General features: G+C 42.8%; 1 protein-coding gene across 4 annotated transcripts in view; it reads right to left on the bottom strand.

Annotated features, from left to right (window-relative positions):
- Window positions 1–21,419, bottom strand: part of SMARCA2 (SWI/SNF related, matrix associated, actin dependent regulator of chromatin, subfamily a, member 2) — a 171,478-nt gene that overhangs the window by 37,533 nt on the left and 112,526 nt on the right. The window contains exons 28-29 of one of the 4 annotated variants that reach the window (XM_056848132.1): window positions 20,899–21,117; window positions 695–912 (exon numbers count right to left, since the gene is read on the bottom strand). In XM_056848132.1, the coding sequence (XP_056704110.1) occupies window positions 695–912; window positions 20,899–21,117 (437 nt within the window). Of the gene's footprint in view, window positions 1–694; window positions 913–1,603; window positions 1,687–1,977; window positions 2,124–2,665; window positions 2,781–20,898; window positions 21,118–21,419 lie in introns of those variants that run through there. The other 3 variants (XM_056848129.1, XM_056848130.1, XM_056848131.1) reach the window with 3 other exon arrangements.

The following is a 21,419-nucleotide window of genomic DNA, read 5'->3' on the forward strand; positions in this document are numbered from 1 at the left end:
CTGATCAGCAGCCATTAGAGTCACTGATGACTACTTAGATGACCACCAAAGGATAGGATTTTACTGAAACACAGCATTTATCAATGACCGATTTATACGATTTGTGCGTGATCTAATTGTCTATTTAAAAAATTGCCTGCTAAACACAGCAGTTATGCAGCAAGGATGGGGGGGGGGGGGTAGCAGAACTCAATTGGGCTGCTTCTAGCACCCAACTATCATTTTCTCACTACCTAACATGACCTAACTTGCTATAATAGTTGGTGCAGAAGGCAGTAGCATAATGCCACATCATCCACCATTCCTTCTGAAAAAATAAGTGTCATACTTATAAGTAACCCTTTGCAAATGTCTTCATAAGCATATATATTATTTACATGGCTCAGAGGGTAACTATGATCATGGAATACATACCTTTTTTGCATTCACAAATAACAAGAAGTGGATAGGGGAAATAAGAGAACTCCAAAATAAGTCTTTCCACATTTATCTGTCTTTGTATATATGCTTGCATTCTTTCACTTTAAATCATGAGAGATAAAATTTTCTATGGATGCTAATTAATTTAAGAGTTATGGATGCAAAAAATGTGTAGGATCAGGTATAAAATATGTCCAGTTCTCCAAGATTAATATATAGACTTTAAGCAAGTCTTTACAAAGAAAACAGCTGATCAAGGTAAACATAAGCTCACCTGTCTTTGTAATTGATGACAGTATCAATAATGGCATTCATCTGTTTTGTCAGCTTAGGAGGATTGGGAGACAATTTCTCTGCTGGAGGTCTTCCTCGCCTCTTTTTTGCCTTCTCTCCATCTTCTTTGCCTGAATCTTTGTCCACATTTCTTCTCCTTTTTCGCTTTTTAAGCCGCACTTCCTCTTCCATTTCTTCCAAATTGCCGTCTTCAATTGCCTAATAATCATGGAAACAGAAAATATTTGAAAAATCAAAAGACACCAACAAAAAGTACACATTAATAACTCCTCAAGGTGCAAATGACCTCACAGCAAGAACTTCATCAATTTATAGCTGCAAGTTGAACAACAACAACAACAAAACCTTAAGTCAGGGACAATCGGTTGAGTAAATTTAAAGTGCCAAAATAGGAAATGTCTTGAGAAATTTAATGGTAGCTAATAAAGCGGGGAGGCCACACCCCAGAAGGCCATTGATGCTGAAGCAATGCACATCTACACTCAAAACACAGCCAACATGGTATTTTAATAGCTACATTCATATATCAATTTTAATGCATGTTCATAGACAAGGCAATCATTATGAGGCAAATGTCCCCTTCAAAAACCATGAACCCCCTGTGTATGCAAACACACACCCAAATACATACCCTTTCCCCCACAAATATAATTCCAAAGGAGTCAACAGGCCAGATACTTTTGCAGAAGAGTTTTCCAACAGAATCTCCAAAATTGCAAGCCATCTTTTCCAAAACAACACATAATTTTCACCATTTAGAACTACAATTACTTAAAATGCAGAAGATGTGGGCAATACATTGTTATTCAGTAAAGAATATTGGCATTATGGGATGGGAAAACAATACAATTCAAACACAATCAAGCAATAAATATTGTTTAAAATTTACCTGCAAATGTATGCTTTTAACCACAGCCAACAGCACTATGCAGTGAGAGTGAAATCTGCTACAAAAAAAACCTGGTTTAAAGGAAATCTAAGAAATCCATGTGACAGAGAAGCTGAACTTTCTTTGGTTTTAAAACAGAAGAAAAACGCCAGATATACAGGACAGCTCAGTCTTTCATAAAATTTAACATTGCAGAGGTGAGATAAAAACAGTCTGATTTTTAAAATAAATCACATCAGCATTTATGATGAATGCTTTCTCAACATAAATGTTGATATTGTCCTTTTTGCTTCTCTGTACTGCCTAGGATACATGCAAATGCTAATCAATCCTTTCTCAGAGCTAAAAGAGCTCTATAATCATAAGGCAATTACCTTCATTTTTACACAGCACCAAACATGGCTAATATTTATGATCATGTGAGTGTAACAATCAATATACAAAGAGTGATTACATCCCAGACATAATTTCTTTTACTCGGGTATGTCTCTCGCAAAACGTTTTTGTGCATAACACCTACTGCACCGCATGAAACAAGCTGGCATGTTAAAAACGGCAGGGAGATTTCTGAATCTGTTCCCTCCGATGTGCAAATCCACAGAACAAACATGAACATACAATCCTGAGGGGAAAGCCTGAAACCCAGGCCTTAATAATCAAAAGACAATTTCCATCAAGCTTTCCACAGCATTCAGAAAACCACTATATGAAGGAGCTGGAGATTGCTGATGAGTTAAGGAGGAAGAAAAGAAGGCAACAAAAAATATCTGCACACAAATTCATTAATATTCATTTGGCAAAAGGAGGACACCCACGATACACCACAGCAGCTAGTGAAGATTAGGAAAAGGAAACTGTTCTGCAAATCTTGGACACTAAAAATGCTAATAATAAATACAGCATGCAAGGCTGTCAACAATTAATGTTAATGCTGTCCTTAAGCACTCATTTGTACACAGAAAACACAGAGCACACCCCAGCTTTTGATGTGTTACACACCTACACATGCCTGCGATGTAGTTCTACTGAATCTTCAAGACGGCAATGAAAAAGGATATTTACCTTACCACTATCAGCAGGATGGCTATCGGAAATCACAGTTAGTGGGGATAAAATTAACAAGCCAGCAAAGCAGCGAGCTGCTAGTCTCTTCATCAGCTGATCAGGAAAAAAAAAGAGAGCTGGGAAAGGCTATGTTTTCATACACAAGTGATTTTATTTTACTGAAAATGTAATACTGTAAAGGATGGTAGATACTCAAATCTGCTGTTTCATTCTACCTACCACAAGGCCTGAAGCCTTCTTCCTTCAGCCTGCTTTAATATTGACAACTACTTATAATATTTTCCTCTTATTATTCCAGGAACTCAAATCAGATTTTTTTTTGCCGGGCAGTTATTGATCCCTGGAAGCATTTTAATTATAGTATCTATCTATCTATCTATCTATCTATCTATCTATCTATCTATCTATCTATCTATCTATCTATCCCCAAATATATAAATATATACTTTTGAAAAAGCAATATAATGAAGTGTACATTTTAAAGCTGCATTACACAAAAAGCAGCTTCTTTGTTCTCTTAGAAAATTGTGTATTTGAATTTCTTGATATTGCTATTTAAAAATTATTCTTTATAAAAAAAAATCTCTGATGTAGTTATGCTCTTGAAAGTGCATTTTTGAAATAAAATAATTCCATGTTTCATAGTATTTTTTAAAATAAAATACAGGTTAATCATCTCCCTCTGCTACCACCCCAATATTTCCTCATGCCACATCTACAAGACTATTTGAACCTTCCGATCACAGGTTTTTGTAGAAAAAGGCATGCCAATTAACACACTATTTTCATAAAATTAAAGCTTGTGTGCATCAAATACTGGAAGACATTCCCTGTATACAAAAACAGCTAGGTGGCATAGCATAGTAATTATTATTATTACTCAAATTCAATATAATGTTAAAATAATACTGAATATTACTGATTCTACTTCCTGTGGCGATTTGCAGGTACAATTAGATTTTATTGAACTTGTATGGCTCACAGAAATTTGATTTATTCTTCAGGTCATGGGTGCCACTAGGGATGTGCATTTGGATATTTATGGTCTTAATCTCTCTCTCAAAAATACTGATAAGCTACTTTTCAGATATATTTGGGATTTTTTGAGATACCTGTAAAATGGGTCCTGAAAAAAATGTGGAAATAGTCAGGAATATACAGAGGCTAGCATTTTAAGGCTCCCAGAACTGTTTGTCTTCATTTAACATTGTGTCTGTGTCAGTGTCTTCTTGCCAGGTCTTGATATTGGCTTGCCAGGTTTGTTTGGCCTGGATTCTCTTGGATTTGCCTTGGTGGCATTGGGCTTGCCACATTGGTCATGGTTCTGCTAGGATTCTCTGGTTTGATGTTGGTTCTGTTGGGCTTGTTGGTTCTGTTTGTATTGGGAGCCTTTTGGCCCGTGGTTGCTTGATCTTGTGTGTTTGGCTACTAGTTTCTTTGTCCTGGAGAAAGCATGGACCCCCCCCCATAGGAAACAATGGAGACAAGTAGGATGTCTGGCACCTTGTCCAATTCTATGGGCCCCTTCATCCAATCTAATTGAAACTTGGAGAGTCTTAGGTGGAAAGGCAGACTGGCTTCCCTGCAATTCTGGTGTCATTTGCTTGAAAAATAGACACTCCACAACACCCCCCTGGAAATATTCCCCATGGGAATAATGGACCCAAAAAAATTCAGAATTTAAAAAAAAATCTAGATACCGAATAGTACTGGTAACCTGAATAACCTGTGATAGTGATATTTATGCCCTTCCTTAAATCCTAAAAATACCATTTTTTTTCAGGTGCACATCCCTAAGTCCCACTCCAAACAGTGGCTGCACTCAGATACAACAATAAACTCTAATGAAACAGTTCAATCAAGCTCCAATTTGCCCATGATGTCCATTCTCACAGTGAACAAGCTGATTTCATGCGTGATGCTGACAAATCTCTGCTTAATTTTGCTGTGATATATGAATGTAGCCACTTTTACTAACATACCTAGAATCAGCTGCTGACTGGTGGTGTATACAGCCTGTGTGAAAGACATATCTCAGCCATATCTCCTAAGCTCAATTAATTCTAGGTGAGTGATGTGAACAAAAACAGAATGGCAGACAGGGCCATTCCCAGGTTTAGGCACAGTCAGACAATCTCCTTCAGACACCATATACTGGTGAACTGTTAAAAGCAACAAATGTCATTTATTTAATATATTACTATATTTTTACCACAAAGGGAGCAAGGGCTGGATATTCTGCCTCAGGCATCAAAGTGTCCAAAATGGTCTCTAGTATCATATGCAAATATAATGTAAATGTACCCATTTCTTGGCCTAAAGGAACTTCCAATACACCATTATCTACAAACTCGATTGCTCCAAAAATTCCACTAATCAAATATGCGATGTCAAGTGCCTACTGAAAATGTCAGAGCGCACAAAACAAATAATAATTTCCTACAGATGGAAATTACTAAACTTACTCTTATACCATTCAATTCCTATACTAATCAACTTAGCATCCATCAGTCCACAATAACAGGAATATATGGTACACCAGCAGCATTCCATTGCTATACAATGAAAAAACTGCAAAGCACTCCATAGCTCTTACATATTGATTATGACCAGCAACTACCTAGATCTACTTGTTACAAACATGTCTATTAAGTAGTGTATTTCCTTAATGAAATGCTAAATTTCAGATTAATGTAACATGTTCAAGTTACAGAAATTCCGCTCCCTTGCATCAGGAAGGCGTTCCTATTGTGCTCAGACAGTTGGGGGTGGGGAAGCAGGAGAACTTGAATTATTCCCAGCATACACTCACACCCACCTGCTGCTTCCTTTGATCAGGGGGCAGGCTGGGGCTGAGCAGGCCAGAGAGTGAACTGCTCCAATTTGGTTTGAGCTGGAATTTTAGAAAGAGGGGACACCAGTTAAAAGGGCTGGAATGGAATTTTGTTGACTCCTGATTGGATAATACTTTCCTCATAGCAAAAATAAGTCTGTTCTATATATGTATGATGGTACTGTTAAATGAGAAAAACTCTCACAACTGCTTCCTGGTGTTTAGGCATTGGCTAGGGATAGGGTTGCCAGGACCCTCTTTGCCACTGGCAGGAGTTTTTGGGGGCAGAGCCAGAGGAAGGTGGGGTTTGGAGAGGGGAGGGACTTCAATGCCATAGAGTCCAATTGCCAAAGCAGCCATTTTCTCCAGATGAACTGATCTCCATCGGCTGGAGATCAGTTGTAATAGCAGGCGATCTCCAGCTACTACCCGAAGGTTGGCAACCCTAGCTAGGGAATGAACCTTGGAATACTCACCGTGAAGGTTCCTTCTGCTCTGAGGTACAGAGGGCATCTTCAGATTGGGTTATTTCCTTTGCTTGCTCAGGGAAGCAGGAACAAAATTTCACACTACCTGTCTCCTGAGGGAATCAGCCCCCTCTTCCTCTTCAGTTCCAGTACTTTCAAAGCCCTAAATGCAGTCCATAGAGACCACAAAAGAGAGTCCCTAACATATGACAGTGTAAAAAACAACAACTGTTGTTAGTATATGAAGAAGCAGAACAGATTAGGGAAAGGGCAAGGCATTGAGCCGGTCACTTTGCCCCGGAATGCTTGACAGTCTCAGTGTTTCTCAAGATTTCATCTTTTATTTTATTTTTTATTTTGTAATTGCCCGCTTGTTTGACTTAAACTTCTTCTTCATATTCTTTGCGTGCATCTTCTGGGCGGGGAAGATGCCCTCCGTACCTCAGAGCAGAAGGAACCTTCACAGTGGAGTAATCCAAGGTTCATTCTCGCTGAGGAGGAGGGCATCTTCAGATTGGGACCTACAAGAGCTGCGTCCCATGACTGGGTGGGTCTACTGAGTCCTGCACCATGCTCTGAATTACCCTTCTGCCAAAGGCCACAAAAGCTGATGAGAACAGGTTAATTTTGTAATGGCAGACAAATATGGAGATGGAAGATCACGTCGCAGCCTTGCAGATTTCCTCAACCGAAGCTTGGCGGTCGAATGCGGCCAAGGTGGCTGCACTCCTGACTGAGTGTGCCATGACTGCCAGAGGTACAGGTAAGTTACTAGATCTGTACGCCTGCTCTATTCAGAGCCTGAGATTGTAAGTGCCGCAATGGATGTCAGGTGGGTTTCAGCCCAGTTCAGGACCTGTTTGGCTTCCTTGTGAAGGGTGGAGGAGCGAGACCCACCTTGCTTGTTGATATGGGCCTTGGTAGCCATGTTGGCAGTCCTGATGAGTAGATGTTTCCCTAGAATTTGATCTCCAAAATAGTGCCTTTAAGATGGCCCTGATTTCCAAAGGATTGATGTTTAATCTATTTTCTTGCAGGCGCCACAGACCCTGGGCCAGCTGTTTCTAGAAGGTTGCTCGGCAGCCCAATAGATTGCCGTTGGTGAATAACTGGATCAGGGGCTCAAGGAGGTACTGAAGACCCTTGGAGAGGCTGAATGGCTGAGACAACCAGCTGAGGCTTAGGAGGGCCAATTTGGAAAGAAAGAGCTTTTCATCCTTTTTCTCACCATCTCCTGCTGGTGGGGTTTGAGGAACCACTGCAGTGGTCTTGCATGGAATCTAGCCCATGGCACCACTGGAATGCAGGAGATCACGAGGCCCTGTAGCTGAGGGCGATCAAACGAACTGTGGATGACTTCCACATTTTCCCGGCTATGGCTATCAATTTGAACAACTTGTTCTGCAGGAGGAAGAGTGAGTCTGAGGTGGTGTCTATCAATACTCCCAGGTGCAAAAGTTTCTGGGAGGGCTCCAGATGGCTATTGGCTCAGTTGACTAAGAAGCCATGATCTTCCAGTAGCTGCAGGATGATCCGCATATGGGCAAGACTCTGGTCCCTGGAGGGGGCGCAGATGAGGGTATCATCCAGATATGGGTGTATCTGGATGCCCGGCCTGCATGCCAATGCCACTAAGGTTACCAAGACCTTTGTTAACACCCTAGGGACAGATGCTAGTCCAAAGGGGAGTGCTCGAAATTGGAACTGCTGCTCCTGGAAAACAAATCGAAGGAATTTTTGATAGCAAGGATGAATGGGGATATGAAGGTAAGCCGCTGTGAGATCTATTGACGTGAGGAAGGAACCCGGTCTAAGAGCCTCCATTATTGAATGCTGTGTTTCCATCCTGAAGTGCTTCTGACAAATGTACCTGTTGACAAATGTTAAGTCCAGAATGGCAAGCCAGTCCCCATTTCTCTTGGGAACGGTGAAAAGTATTGAGTATACTCCTGAGAAGTGTTCTGATGGATGGACACATTTGATGGCCCAGATTTCCAGGAGATGCTGTATTGCTGCTGAGGTTTGGTGGAATTTGTCCTTGTTTAAGGGACGCGGTGATATGATGTCTCGGTCTGTGGGGGTCTGGAAGAATTCTATTTGATAACCTGTTTGATTATCTGAAGAACCCATTCATCAGCATGGGAGGCTGCTTAGAGACTGGCAAACTGACTTATCCTCCTCCCCCCCCCCGCCAACAGGCAGTGCCTTGGCATCATTGCTTTGATTGACGTGGGTTGATTTCAGGACTAGCCGCGTGGTATTGAAAGTACAGGAATGTTCAAGAGAAATGGCCTCCTTGACAAAAGAAGCCTCTGTTCGATGTCCACTGGCCCCTTCTCTGATCAGGTCTGTATCAAGGGAGTGTATGAAAGGAATGAAAGGAATGATGAGAAGCATACTCCTGATCCCTGCGCACATTTCTGGGCATAGACTGCTTTTTGTCCTTTGTCTCAACCAGGACCAAGTCTAGCAAGTCTCCAAAAAGCTTGCCCCCTTTGTACGGGAACCCCATTAGCACTGATTTTGAATGTGAGTCTTCCTGCCATGGACAAAGCCACATTGCCCATCTAGCCACAGATTCTGTGGTCACGGCTCGTGCCACAAAGGACATGGCCTCCCAAGTAGAGTCGACAAAGCAGGTCAAAGCTTTCAAGACCTGGGCCACCCCTTCCAAGGCTTTCTTATTCTCAGCTGGAATAAGTTGACTTAGCTTGCGCGTCCACACAATGGCAGCTCTAGAAATTAGGGCAGAAGTAAAACAGTGTTGCTTACCTGTAACTGTTGCTCATTGAGTCGTCCTCCTTGCAGGCACACATGGGAACTGCGCATGCGCAGGCCAGCCATGGAGCTCTTTTGGAAAGCTTCTATTTAGCCCAGCAACAAGGATTGCTCCCTCTCCCCTCCATCAATGGTCCTTCCTGCCCTTTTGGACACATGACGGAGGGGCGAGGAGCACCATTTCCTCAGTTCTCCTTCTGCCATCACAGATAATAGACCCCCAAAGAAGTGAGGGAAGGAGGGAGGGATGTGTGCTTGCAAGGAGGACCACTGGAGAACAGTTACAGGTAAGCAACACTGTTTTCATTGTCGTGACCTCCTTGCAGTCCAACATGGGAGAATAGCATGCTCACTTACTGTGGAAGGTGGGTGTGGAGCTGATCACTGGAGAATGGATCTTAACACCACTTTTACCACAGCAGCATCTCCTTTTGCATCGACGTCCATCAGGTAGTGTTGGACGAACGTCGAAGGTGTGGACCACGTCACTGCACGGCATACATCCTACAGGTCCACATGGGAGACAAAGGCATGGGCCCTGGTCGAATGGGCATGGACCGGAAGTGGAAAGGACCTCCCTGCCTCTGCATAGGCTCCTTTAATAGCTGAGACTACCCACCGGGAAAATATTTAAGTAGTGACACCTTTACCCTTATTAGCACCAGCAAAGCAAATGAATAAAGATGTGTCCTGCCTGAATTGCTGTCTGCGATTCAAACAGAAGAGTAGTGCTCTCCTGACATCTAACATGTGCAGGGACCTATCCAACTTTGATTGAGGGTCGGGTAGAATATGGAAAATGCAATGACCTGGGACAAATGAAAATTAGAAACAATTTTAGCTAGGTGGTCCAAGCTGGGACTTAAGACCACCCTATCCCCATGAAATTTAGTGAAGGTGCATCATGGCCTTCAGGTCCCCCACCCAATGGCCAATGTGACTGCCACTAGGAAGGCTGTTTTATAGGTCAAAAGGTCCATAGGGCATGTGGCCATGGGTTCAAACGTCTTTTGAATGAGTTGAGCCAGGATCAGGGACAGACTCCATTGAGCCACAGGTGGTTTCACTGGGGGGGGGGGGTAGATGTTATTTAATCCCTTAAGGAACCTCTTGTAATGTGGGTGTGAAAACAGTGAACCAGAATCAGTGCCCACATGGAAGGCTGAAATGGCCGCAAGGTGCACCTTTACAGACATATAAGACAGGCCAGAATCCTTGAGGGACAGAAGATAATCAAACACCTTGGGCAAGGAGCAGTTTTCTGGGTGGTAGTCCTGGTCAGCCACCCAGTGAGAAAAATGTGTCCACTTAAAGTTGTAGGACCGTCTAGTGGCGGGCTTTCTAGATGCCAATAACACATCTGCCATTCTATCTGACCATTGGTCTACTGTAGGATGAGCCATGCAGTCAGGTGCAAGGAGGGCACATCGTGGTGACGAATGCTGCCCACCAACAAGAGGGAGATGGTGGAACATTCCCCTGGCTAGCTTCCACAAGAGCAGAAACCAAGGCTGCTTGGGCAAATAAGGGGCAATCAGGATGGCCGAGGCTCAATCCTGATGGATTTTTGCCAAGGTCCTTTCCAGAAGTGGGAATGGGGAAAAACCATATACAAGCCCGCTTCCCACTGAACCTGGAAAATGTCCCCTATGGACTGTGGGTCCACTGCTGCCCTGGAGCAGAAGGTTGGGCCCTTTGCATTGTGGGATGTTGCAAATAGGTCTAGTACTGGAGTGCCCCACAGGGTGAAGATAGGGGTGATGTATTTGTCCTGTATGGACCACTCAACCCGCAGGGAAGTATATATGACACTGGCAGCGTCAGTTCGTCTGGCAGCATCTGCCACAAGGCGAGCCATAGAAATCTGGTACTTCCTCAGTTTGGACCCTTTAGACATTATAGTCTTTCCCATCTGGACCTTATTCTCAGGGAGGAATTCAAAGAGATGGGCAACCCTGTCCCGAAGGGACATCTGATAGTGGCCCATAAGTGCTGCAAAATTGGCCACCCTTAAGCCTAGGGCCCCAGCAGAGTATATCTTTCTGGCCATGACATCCAACTTTCTGCCTTCTTTCTCCAGGGGGGCAGAATGACTTGTACCTTGGGCCTTGGCTAAGACTCTGGTTATGATTGAGTTTGGGGAGGGATGCTCGTAGAGTAATTGTGTCTCCTCTTGGTTAATCTTATAAAGATTTTCTATCTTTTTGACCGAAGGGACATTAGAGGCAGGTTTAGCCCATAGGTTATCAGCATTTGCCATATTCCTTTGACCCAGGGAAATTGTACAGAACCAGAATCTGTGGAGAAAAGGACTCCCATGATGGGGTCGTCTGATACTGGGTCAGAGGGGGTAACCTCAAGCCCGAGAGCCTTAGCCAAGCGGTTAAACATTTCAGAATATAATTTTGTGTCCTCAGTGGGAGATATTGGGGATGGATCCCCGACGACGTCATCAAGTGACGGGATAGAGGCAAATCCACGTTTGGAGTACCTCTCCTCTGACTGTGAGTCAAGGGACAGTTCTGGATGCTTCGGCTCCATCGTTGAAGGAGAAGATCCTTTGCTGATGTTGCAGGGGAAGAGTGTGAGGGCAGAAGCAGCAAGGCTCCTGCTGGTCCCAATGATGGTGATCCATCTGGTAGCAGCCCCACAGTGGGTGTGGTCCCCATTGTGGGTAGCCGTGGTCAACACCGTATCCACGATCGGTGTCGTAGTCACCCAGTTCTGGAGATGGCTCACAATACCCAGATTTGTGTTGCACTGCATCGGCGTCCTTGGTGTTGGTGTGGGCCAGCAGGACCTCCACCACATTGTCCTCCAACGATGAGAACATCCTCAATGGTGAAGGAGTCTTGGGTTTGTCCAAGGCTGGTGATCTCTAGCCATGGTGTCGATGGTGGGATGAGGAGGAATGGTCTCGGGTTCAAGACTCTGATTGAGGTGACCAAAGTCATGACCTGGACTTATGCTCCCCTTGGGTCGAAGTTGAGGGTACAGACAGGATGGACAGCAGTTCGGTCTGTGCAGCTGGAATCAAATTGATGCTAGGCACTGATGGATAAGACTCAGGCAAGTACTCAACCTGCTCAGCGTCATGTGTGAGGCATCGCCTTGGGTCGCAGATTCAGTTCCCTTAGGAGAAGACGAATTATGACCCTGAGAGGTCGAAGTCAAAGACCTCTTCGAAAGCAAGGCTGCCTTCGAGGTCGATGGGGCTGACAATCCACTTTTAGCAGATTTAGAGCCTGATTTTTTAGAGTGTTTAGAGGAAGAGACCTTCTTTTTATATGATTCTGCGGGAGGTTCGGAACCTGCTTTCTTTGAGCCCGAAGAAGTCGACTTCACGATATGGGACTGAGGTGGAGGCCTAGACATCGTAGAGGGAGATTTTACCTTCTGGGTCCTGGAATCCCAAGGAAACTTCATAGCCCGCTCCCATAATGCGGCTTTCAGCATAAATTCACAATCTTGGTGACTTTTGGGGGTGAAGAGGGCAAGTAAAAGGGATATGGCCCTCCCCAAGACAAAGAAGACAGTCATCATGGTTGTCTATCTTCACCATTTTGGTCCCACAGGACTTACACTTTTTGAAAAGTGCCATCTCAGAAGAGGGACCGAAGAAAAATTATGAAGAAATCGAAGAAATCTCGAAGAAAAGATGGAAAAACTCAGACAAAGAGATCTGAGCATCCTTGATCTGCGGCAGCAGAAAGAGAACTAAGGGAAAGATGCTCCTCGCCCCTCCATCACATGTCCAAAAGGGTGGGAAGAACCGTTGACGGAGGGGAGGGGGAGCAATCCTTGTTGCTGGGCTAAATAGAAGCTTTCCAAAACAGCACTGTGGCTGGCCTGCACACATGCAGTTCCCATTTGGTACGATGAATGGAGGTGCTCACCGCCTGGGCGGAGGCTTCATGAGACCTTTTGCAGGCGAGCTCTTCCTGTCACAAGAACATAAGAAAGGCCATGCTGGGTCAGACCAAGGTCCATCAAGTCCAGCAGACTGTTCACACAGTGGCCAACCAGGTGCCTCTAGGAAGCCCACAAACAAGACAGCTGCAGCAGCATTGACCTGCCTGTGTTCCAAAGCACTTAATATAATAGGCATGCTTTTCTGATACTGGAGAGAATAGGTATGCATCATGACTAGTATCCATTTTTACTAGTAACCATGAATACCCTTCTCCTCCATGAACATGTCCAATCCCCTCTTAAACCCTTACTAATTGGCAGCCATCACCACATCCTGGGGCAGGGAGTTCCACAATTTAACTATGTGTTGTGTGAAGAAATACTTCCTTTTATCTGTTTTGAATCTCTCACCCTCCAGCTTCAGCAGATGACCCCACATTCTAGTATTATGAGAGAGGGAGAAAAGCTTCTCTCTGTCCACTCTCTCCATACCATGCATAATTTTATAGACCTCTTCATCTGAAGAAAATTCCCCTTCCTCTCTCTCCTCGTCATCTGAAGAGATATGGGACAGGCTGCAATCTGAGCGTCTGGTGGGGGCGCTTTTTGGGGCTGCTTTAGTGGGCCATCTGTTCCCTTTGCCACTTTGATAACGACCTTGAAGAGAGCTATCTCCTTCCCTGGGTTGAGGCTGTGGAGAATCGGATGGGAATTGGGAACTGTGCATGGAGGGAGCAGGGGAAGGAAGCTGAAACACCTGAAGTCCCTCTGCAAAAGCACTCCTTACAAACTCAGCCAGCTACATTTTCAAAATGGAAAGCCCCCCTTCCACCAGGGAAACCGTAGAGGACGTTACATTACTGACTGCTACATCCTGAATGGCAGTCTGAGGAGTGGGCTGATCTGCGGCAGATGAAGAAGCCCACGGAGCAATTGAGCTGAGGCTAGAAGGTGCACCGTTGTGAAAGTTGGGGGAAGCATTCTCTTCTTCGCGCCTTTTTTGCCAGTCAAGACAACATTTTCCGTTTGAGAAGCCAGCTTCACCCTCCTTGCTTCACTGCTTGCTTTGCTCCTCGAGACCACAAGTGGCTGCAGGAGAGCTCGTTGTGGGGCTGCGTGGTTGCTGTGAGCAAGCCTGGGTCTAGGTCCTCTGGCTAGATATAGTTGTGGAGGGCATCCGCCATCTTGTTTAGGTGGGAAAAGAGCCTTGCCATTGCCAAAGGTGAGTAGGCAGCAAAAAGAACTTTTAGGGGAACTGAGGAAAAAAAATGAAAGGCACATAAAGAAAAAAGGAAGGAAGGAAAAATGGAATAGAAAATAATAGTACAAAAGGTAAGTTTACTACAAGTAGGCTAACAACAGCAGAGAGCTGCACCAAAGGTGCTCTCCCTTTGCAAGGCAGGACACTAACTGGAATTGAATGGGAGGGAGCGGAGACAGGAAGTGTGAAATCTTGTTCCTGCCTCTTTGAGCAAGCAAAGAAAATAAAACAATCAGAAGATGCCCTCCTCCTCAGAGCAAGAATACAGTTGTGCAAAGGTAGGGGTCCTGCACAACACTAAAATGATCCCCTTAAGGGGCTGTCGTGGGTGAGGTGAAGTACAGCCATCTCCAAGGCTGGCATGTTCATCATACCAATAAAAGGCTGCTAATGCTTCTTCCACTTTTCTGGACCTTAAACTAGCTCTGTTTCCTTGGTTATCCCCAACAGTCAGGCTGTTACACCCATTGTCTTTAGCCCATGCCTTGCTTGAATCAACCTAAGTTATGACCTGAGTTTTCCCAGTCTCTGTGTGTGTAAAGTGCAGTCAAGTCGCAGCCGACTTATGGCGACCCTTTTTGGGGTTTTCATGGCAAGAGACAAACAGAGGTAGTTTGCCAGTGCCTTCCTCTGCACAGCAACCCTGGTATTCCTTGGTGGTCTCCCATCCAAATACTAACCAGGGCGGACCCTGCTTAGCTTCTGAGATCTGACGAGATCAGGCTAGCCTGGGCCATCCAGGTCGGGGCATTTCCCAGTCTACTGTGTCTATATCATTCTTTTCTTCCTTTCCTTCCGGTTGTTCCATCTTATACTCAGAAGCAAAGGAAATTTCTTTTATTACTAAAATATGTAGGGGGATGATCTAACCCTCATCGTGTTTTTCAAAAGTAGTTCAACTCAGGAGAACAGCTAGCACGGCAATTTTAAAAATAGAGACCCTGATTGAGACACTGTCTACTGTCAAACTGTGAATTCGGGCATTCACCTTCATGTTGTAGTTGTATTGCCAAAAAATAAAGCAAAGATGCCAGCAGCAGAGAATCAGTCATCAGAAAGGTAAGGGTAGTTAATATTTGATCCCTCAAAGAATGAAAACAGTATGGGCCTATTTGTTAATATGGCAAAATCTATATTTTTAGGGATGTTACAATAAGAAAACTTGAAGCAAGCTTCTATTCAGAGTACTGTTCAATCTAGCAGTTGAACCAAGATGGTTAAAGCTAGTCACAGAACTTGCTTGATGCAGAAATCCCATTCAGAAGCCAAATCCATGAAGCTCATATGCTCAAACAACAGCACATGGATCCTTGGTAACCACCACAGAGGAGTTAGGATACAAAACCCCAAGACACAACTGAGAAACCATGTTCCCTAACTATAGATTCAAAAACTATTTTCAAAAGCAAAGCCATCAGCAAAACATACCAACAAAACAGTTCAGAAGTTTCTATAAAGAGTGTTTTTCTACTTTCTTCATTTGTACCCAGTTTAAATTAAAATATATGTGTGTGTGTGTGTGTCAAGTGCCGTCAAGTTGCTTCTGACTCATGGCGACCCTATGAATGAAAGTCCTCCAAAATGTCCTATCTTTGACAGCTTTGCTCAGATCTTGCAAATTGAGGGCTGTGGCTTTCTTCATTGAGTCAATCCATCTCTTGTTGGGTCTTCGTTTTTTCCTGCTGCCCTCAATTTTTCCCAGCACGACTGTCTTTTCCAGTGACTCTTGTCTTCTCATAATGTGACCAAAATATGATAGCCTCAGTTTAGTCATTTTAGCTTCTAGGGTCAGTTCAGGCTTGATTAGATCTATAACCCACTGATTTGTTTTTTTGGCAGTCCACAGTATCCGTAACACTCTCCTCCAACACCACATTTCAAAGGAATCTACTTTCTTCCTACCAGCTTTCTTCAATGTCCAGCTTTCACACCTACATAGTAATAGGGAATACGGTGGCATGAATTAACGTAATCTTGGTGGCCAGTGACACATCCTTACACTTCACAATCTTTTCTAGCTCCTTCATGGCTGCCCTTCCCAGTCTCAATCGCCTTCTGATTTCTTGGCTGCAAACTCCCTTTTGGTTGATGATGGAGCCAAGGAATAGAAAGTCTTCAACAATTTCAATTTCCTCATTATCAAACTTAAAGTTGTGTAATTCTCCTGTAGTCATTACTTTTGTCTTCTTGATGTTCAGCTGTAGTCCTGCTTTGGCACTTTCTCTTTTAACTTTCAGCAGTAGTCGTTTCAAGTCTTCGCTATTTCTGCCAGTAATGTAGTATCATCGACATATCTCAAATTGTTAATGTTCCTCCCTCCAATTTTCATAGATAGAATTTATATCAAAGAAATTAAAATATAGATAGAACCTATATCAAAGAAATGAAACAGATCATACTAAGTGGTAACAATATCAAACAAGATTCTGAAAGTTCACACGCAAAAACCAGGTTACAATTATCTGTTCCTCTTCTCCTATACATGTTTAAAGAATAGAGACTAGATTGGTGGGAAGGAGAGAAGGATGGTACAGAAACATCAGAGAAGGGAAATCAGGCCACAGCCCTATTGATTAAAGATTCCTCAGCTCTTGCCAGAGCAGCAATAGGTGCTGCTGCCAGCCCAACAGCTGGCAACAAACTCCAACCCGAATGTTGGGGGTAAACAGGGAAAACAAAACAGTCATAAAGTGAGAAGCAATGGACACCACTATTCATTCCTGTTGCCAGCCTCTCGAGAGTGTGGTTAACATGCTGGCCCTGGAAGCAGCCATCATACCCCTGTCAAGACTGAGCCCCTGCGGAGCTCCAGCCTTGTTTGTAGAGAAACTGAACCAGGTCAGTAAACTCAAACCACCTTTAAAAAGCTAAGGCCTTTATTGAAAATTAAAAGATTCAAAATGATTAAAATACAGGTTACAGAATCTTAAGGCACATTGGCAGAGAAAATAACAAAAGTAACTGCTGACTAATTATACTTACTACACTGTTACATAGTAATGATACTTATGCTGGTTCAGGCTGCTCTATGACTTGCTTGCATGGAGACAATGCAAGGAAAGTTACATTGGTGTTGCAGGTAAGGTATAGAATAAAATAAGAAGGTAAGAAGGTATCCACCATGAGGCATAGCTTAACTTATGGCAAAGTGAACCTAGGTCAGATGATCCATAACTCCCAATCAAAGTTGTTACCAGGGAGAAGTCTTTGGATAGTTCAAACTGGTTTGGGCCAGAATAAGGTTCTCAGGAGAAAGAGTGACTTCATCCTCCCCTCCCATCTTCCCACAGATGAGCTAGGTCATCCAATTAGGCTGGTATGCAATACTGTCCTTGAACACGCTATCTGCTGGGGTAAAAAGCTGCGGGTGTTGCTTATTAACTACTAGGCCTCTGAAACTACAAAGCAAACTTTAAGCATACAAAACAGAGAATAAACTGATGTCAAGCTGATGTCAAGAACAAAATGGTTCTGTCTTCACAACCCCTCACTCCTGAGCCCATTAAGGGGACCCACCCTTTTTGGATTATGTGGACAGTCGACCTCTGCATAATCCTATACTATGTTTCCCAACCCAATTCTTAAATGTCACATACAGCCTAGCTTGTTTGACTCCATCACCAGACCAAGGCAGTTTTAATACTCATACCAGCCCATTTTTAATATCCCTTAGCCACATATCATTGCCCTCATTGGAGAGCTGCCCACCAAGAGGTGCAGCTGCCCAGCATCCTCCTACCCCCCACCCAAGTGCATGGGCCACTCCTGTCTAATAGCAGTTAGCTGAATTTGTTACCCATACATTAGCAACAGTTTAAGATTTTTTTTATAAGAAACATATATTTGCACCAGACAGCAATCCCTTTTAAATCTTTTTTGAGGCAGTAAAAGATGAACAAATGAGCAACCTTTCTATCACTTGCAAAATAAAAAAAATGTAGGGCAGGAGACTGCAATTCAGCAAAGTGAGGAGAATTGACCTCTTTAAGGGCCAGTGCAGGTATAAAGTTTGCAATCTCTTAGAGATAGTATATAATTGAACAGCAAGCCCCCTCTGCTTCTGATATCCCTTGCTGTTAATAAGGCTTATGTCAATTGGCCTTAATCGTAGTTAGTGCTAACAAGGTTTGCTTTTAACCAGGATTTGATACCAGAGTTATGAGTCTTGATCATTTAGGAAATGGCAAGAAAAATTCTCAACCAAGAAGGCTAGGATGGAAGCATGTGATTTCAGAACCTATTCTCAATTATGGTTGAGGGAGCAACAGCACTGTGTATGTTCTGGCCCTAAGTCTAATACAAATGCACTGGATCCAGGAGATTGCCAGAATCCAACAATATAACACTTGTCTTCATTTTATCATCAATGTTAGAAGCATATTTCCTTTGAAAAACGAGCAACTCCAAATAAAATTTCCTCCACTTCAATAATTCCTAATCAAAAGTATAGTATCTGCTCAGATTTTGAAATAATTAGTTGGCTTTACCTCCGCTCTCACCTTCCTCTTAGCCAGACAAAAAAGATGCTTTCTTAAAAAAAAAAAAAAAAAAAAAAAGGAAAAAGGCAACTTTAAACCTGGATCCATCTTTTTACCAGTAAAAGTTAATCATTATTCAATTCTCAGTTGACTGACAACTTGGTGACCAAACAGAATAATACTGTCCTTGTAAGATTATTACATTTTGAGAAAGAAGTGCTATTTAAGTAGTATTCTCTCTCAGCAACACATTTTTGGACAGAACACAAATAAGGAAAATAAAGGAGTGTTGCTTCAATTGGACCTACAATTACACATCATAGAAAGGAACACTTACACTGAAAAACCCCCTTTTTTCCTGGACAAATTTATCACAATCCGCATACTATACATGTGCCTTTTTAATATCATAATGATATCTCAAAAGTGCTGAAGAAAAAGGAAGACATAGACAAAACAAATGGAAACATTCATAGATGTGAGTGTTATTGTGTATAATGCCTTCTCTCTCCCATTCACAAATGCTTTCTCATTCATACACACACAAGATCTTTCCATACCACTCATGAGCATCGCTTTGTTTTTGTCCTGTCCATGATTGATCTGGCTTTCTATATTCCCCTTCTGCTGCTCATTAGTTGCTTCCCCCTCTGCACTGCTGTTGGACTCCACCGTTGCTATTTTGAAGGTTATTGTTAGTCTTTTTCAACATTGATATATTACTGATTATTACTCTATTTTATAGATCTAAGGTTTGGATCCATTGACATTGTTGTTCTGCTTCTCTCCGGCTGTTGTGGTGGTCACTTCCTTTCAGTCCCAACCCCAAAGGCAGTCCAGAAGGATACCATGATAGACAGTAGCAAAAGCCACAGAGAGGTCCAGAAGTAACAGGGTCACACTCCCCCATCCACCTCCCAGTGCATGTCATCCACCAGGGCAATCAAGGCCATTTCAGCCCCATAACCGGGTCTATAATCAGTTATTTTAAATGCATAATGTTTTAAAATAAACACACATACACATGCCAGTCACCAAGTATTCGTAGGCATACATTCTCAGGCACAGCAGGTCATGAGACTGTATAGACTGCATTAGATTGAAACTAACAGTATGTATAAGCCACAAATAAATTAGATTTTGTGTTACCTAACAATACTACTGCAAGGCCACATGAAGAAAACTATCACTTCTAGACATGAATTACCACAGGTTTCCATCCTGAGGTTTGTAATTTCTTTAAGTATGGGGCCATAAATGTTCTCCACTTATAGTTGCTCTTGGCCCAGTCAAGATGTACACAAACTTGGGGGAGGGTGTAGGGGGAAACAAACATATAAGCTGAATCTTTGCTGGCAATTCCTCATAAAGAGGCTCCTATTATAGGTAAGTGATCACTGGTGGCAGGAAGTAAGAGGCAGAAAGTGGTATTGCTGCTTAGTTGTCCTTACCGGCTGGGGACACAAGGCAATGGTGGATGGAACCAAGGGACAACAGGATTCAGCACCATGCAGACCCACAACTGCTGACTGGCTAAGACCAGCATCAGTTCTTATGTAAACATTTGCAGAATAGCACTAGCAACTATTTTCCTTTTGCTTGTGGTTCTTTAGATTGAACCCACTGTTTCTGGAAAGAGCCATGTAGGTCAGTTGTCGCCCTGCCAAGTAAAGATGCACTCCAATTTTGCATCTACATATATACCTCAGTTTGATAACTCAGAAATATTTTAATACTTGGTATTTATTTTGCTTTTATTTATCCACAGAGAATAAATAATGACAGCAGAAGTTAAGGCACAAGTGCATATGGAAAATGTTATGTTTTCATTACAGGAATGCAACTGTGTTGAAACCCTTGGGGGTTCATGTGCTCACTGTATCCCAAGAAAACTAAGAGCCAGATGTAATCAACATGCAATTAACAGGTCACAGCATTTGGGGATATTGCAAGGAGGAGGGTTCTTTGAAGAACTGAAAACATTTAGATGGACAAGAATTTAATTCTTGAACGATTTATTGCAGCCTCCTGTTCTCGGGCATGTTTTTCAATCTCAGCTATACCTAACAAGCATAAGGCAACAAAATTTTAGTGGGGAAAGCCTTTTTAAACATAGAAACAAGGGTCATCTAGTCCAACCCCTGGCACAATGCGTAAAATTCACAACTACCTTCTCCTACCACTTCCTCAGTGACCCCTGCTCTATACCCACACTTCCAATCATTTACCCAACCAGACACATAACACACAATAATCAGCAATTTACTGTAATAAATGACCTGCATCCAGTTTACAAGGCAGACAGCATTACTGTTGCCATAATTTAGGTTCTAGTAAAGACGCTTTCTTGATAATCTTTGAACAATTATATGATCAGGCTGAAAAGAATATACTGACCTTATCTGCAGTAGAGTAAATTGTTGTTAAGTTCTTCTAATTATGAATTCAAAAATCAAAATTAGCCACCTATCCAAGTTTGTAACAGAATATATGGCACATACCCTTAACCACTGTTTTTCTGTCAGGGCATCACTGTAGTCTACATCCCTGCGCTGTCGGGATCCTCTCCCAAATATCTTCTCCTCCTCGTCCTCACAGGTAAGCCTTTCAACTTCAGCATCATCTTTGATAATCCAAGATGGCAGATCATCTTCCTCCATCAAGCGTGGTTTGCGTTTTGGATTTCGGGCATCTTCTCTACGCCGGTCCATATCCATTCGCTATAAGAATAATGATATTCTTAACACTAATATTTCTTAATAATAACAACAAACACATAGTATTTCATTCTTACAAAATATCTCCTGTTCCTAGGTTTTGACATTAAATGTACAGGTCCTAGGAAGTTTTTTTTTTAGCTCAAGCCTTTGGATTGATGTTCCCTATGTCTTGGAGAAATCACATTACAGGTAAGCTCTGGACTGTGAAAATCTTAGGGAAAATTAACCGGTATTTGAAAACTACTCATATGCATGTTAGCCACCATTACTTTTGGAGATGCTGGTTGCCTTAATTTCTTGTT

The sequence above is a fragment of the Euleptes europaea genome, chromosome 4 (assembly GCF_029931775.1).
Source record: "Euleptes europaea isolate rEulEur1 chromosome 4, rEulEur1.hap1, whole genome shotgun sequence".
In the NCBI taxonomy this organism is placed as follows: Eukaryota; Metazoa; Chordata; class Lepidosauria; order Squamata; family Sphaerodactylidae; genus Euleptes; species Euleptes europaea.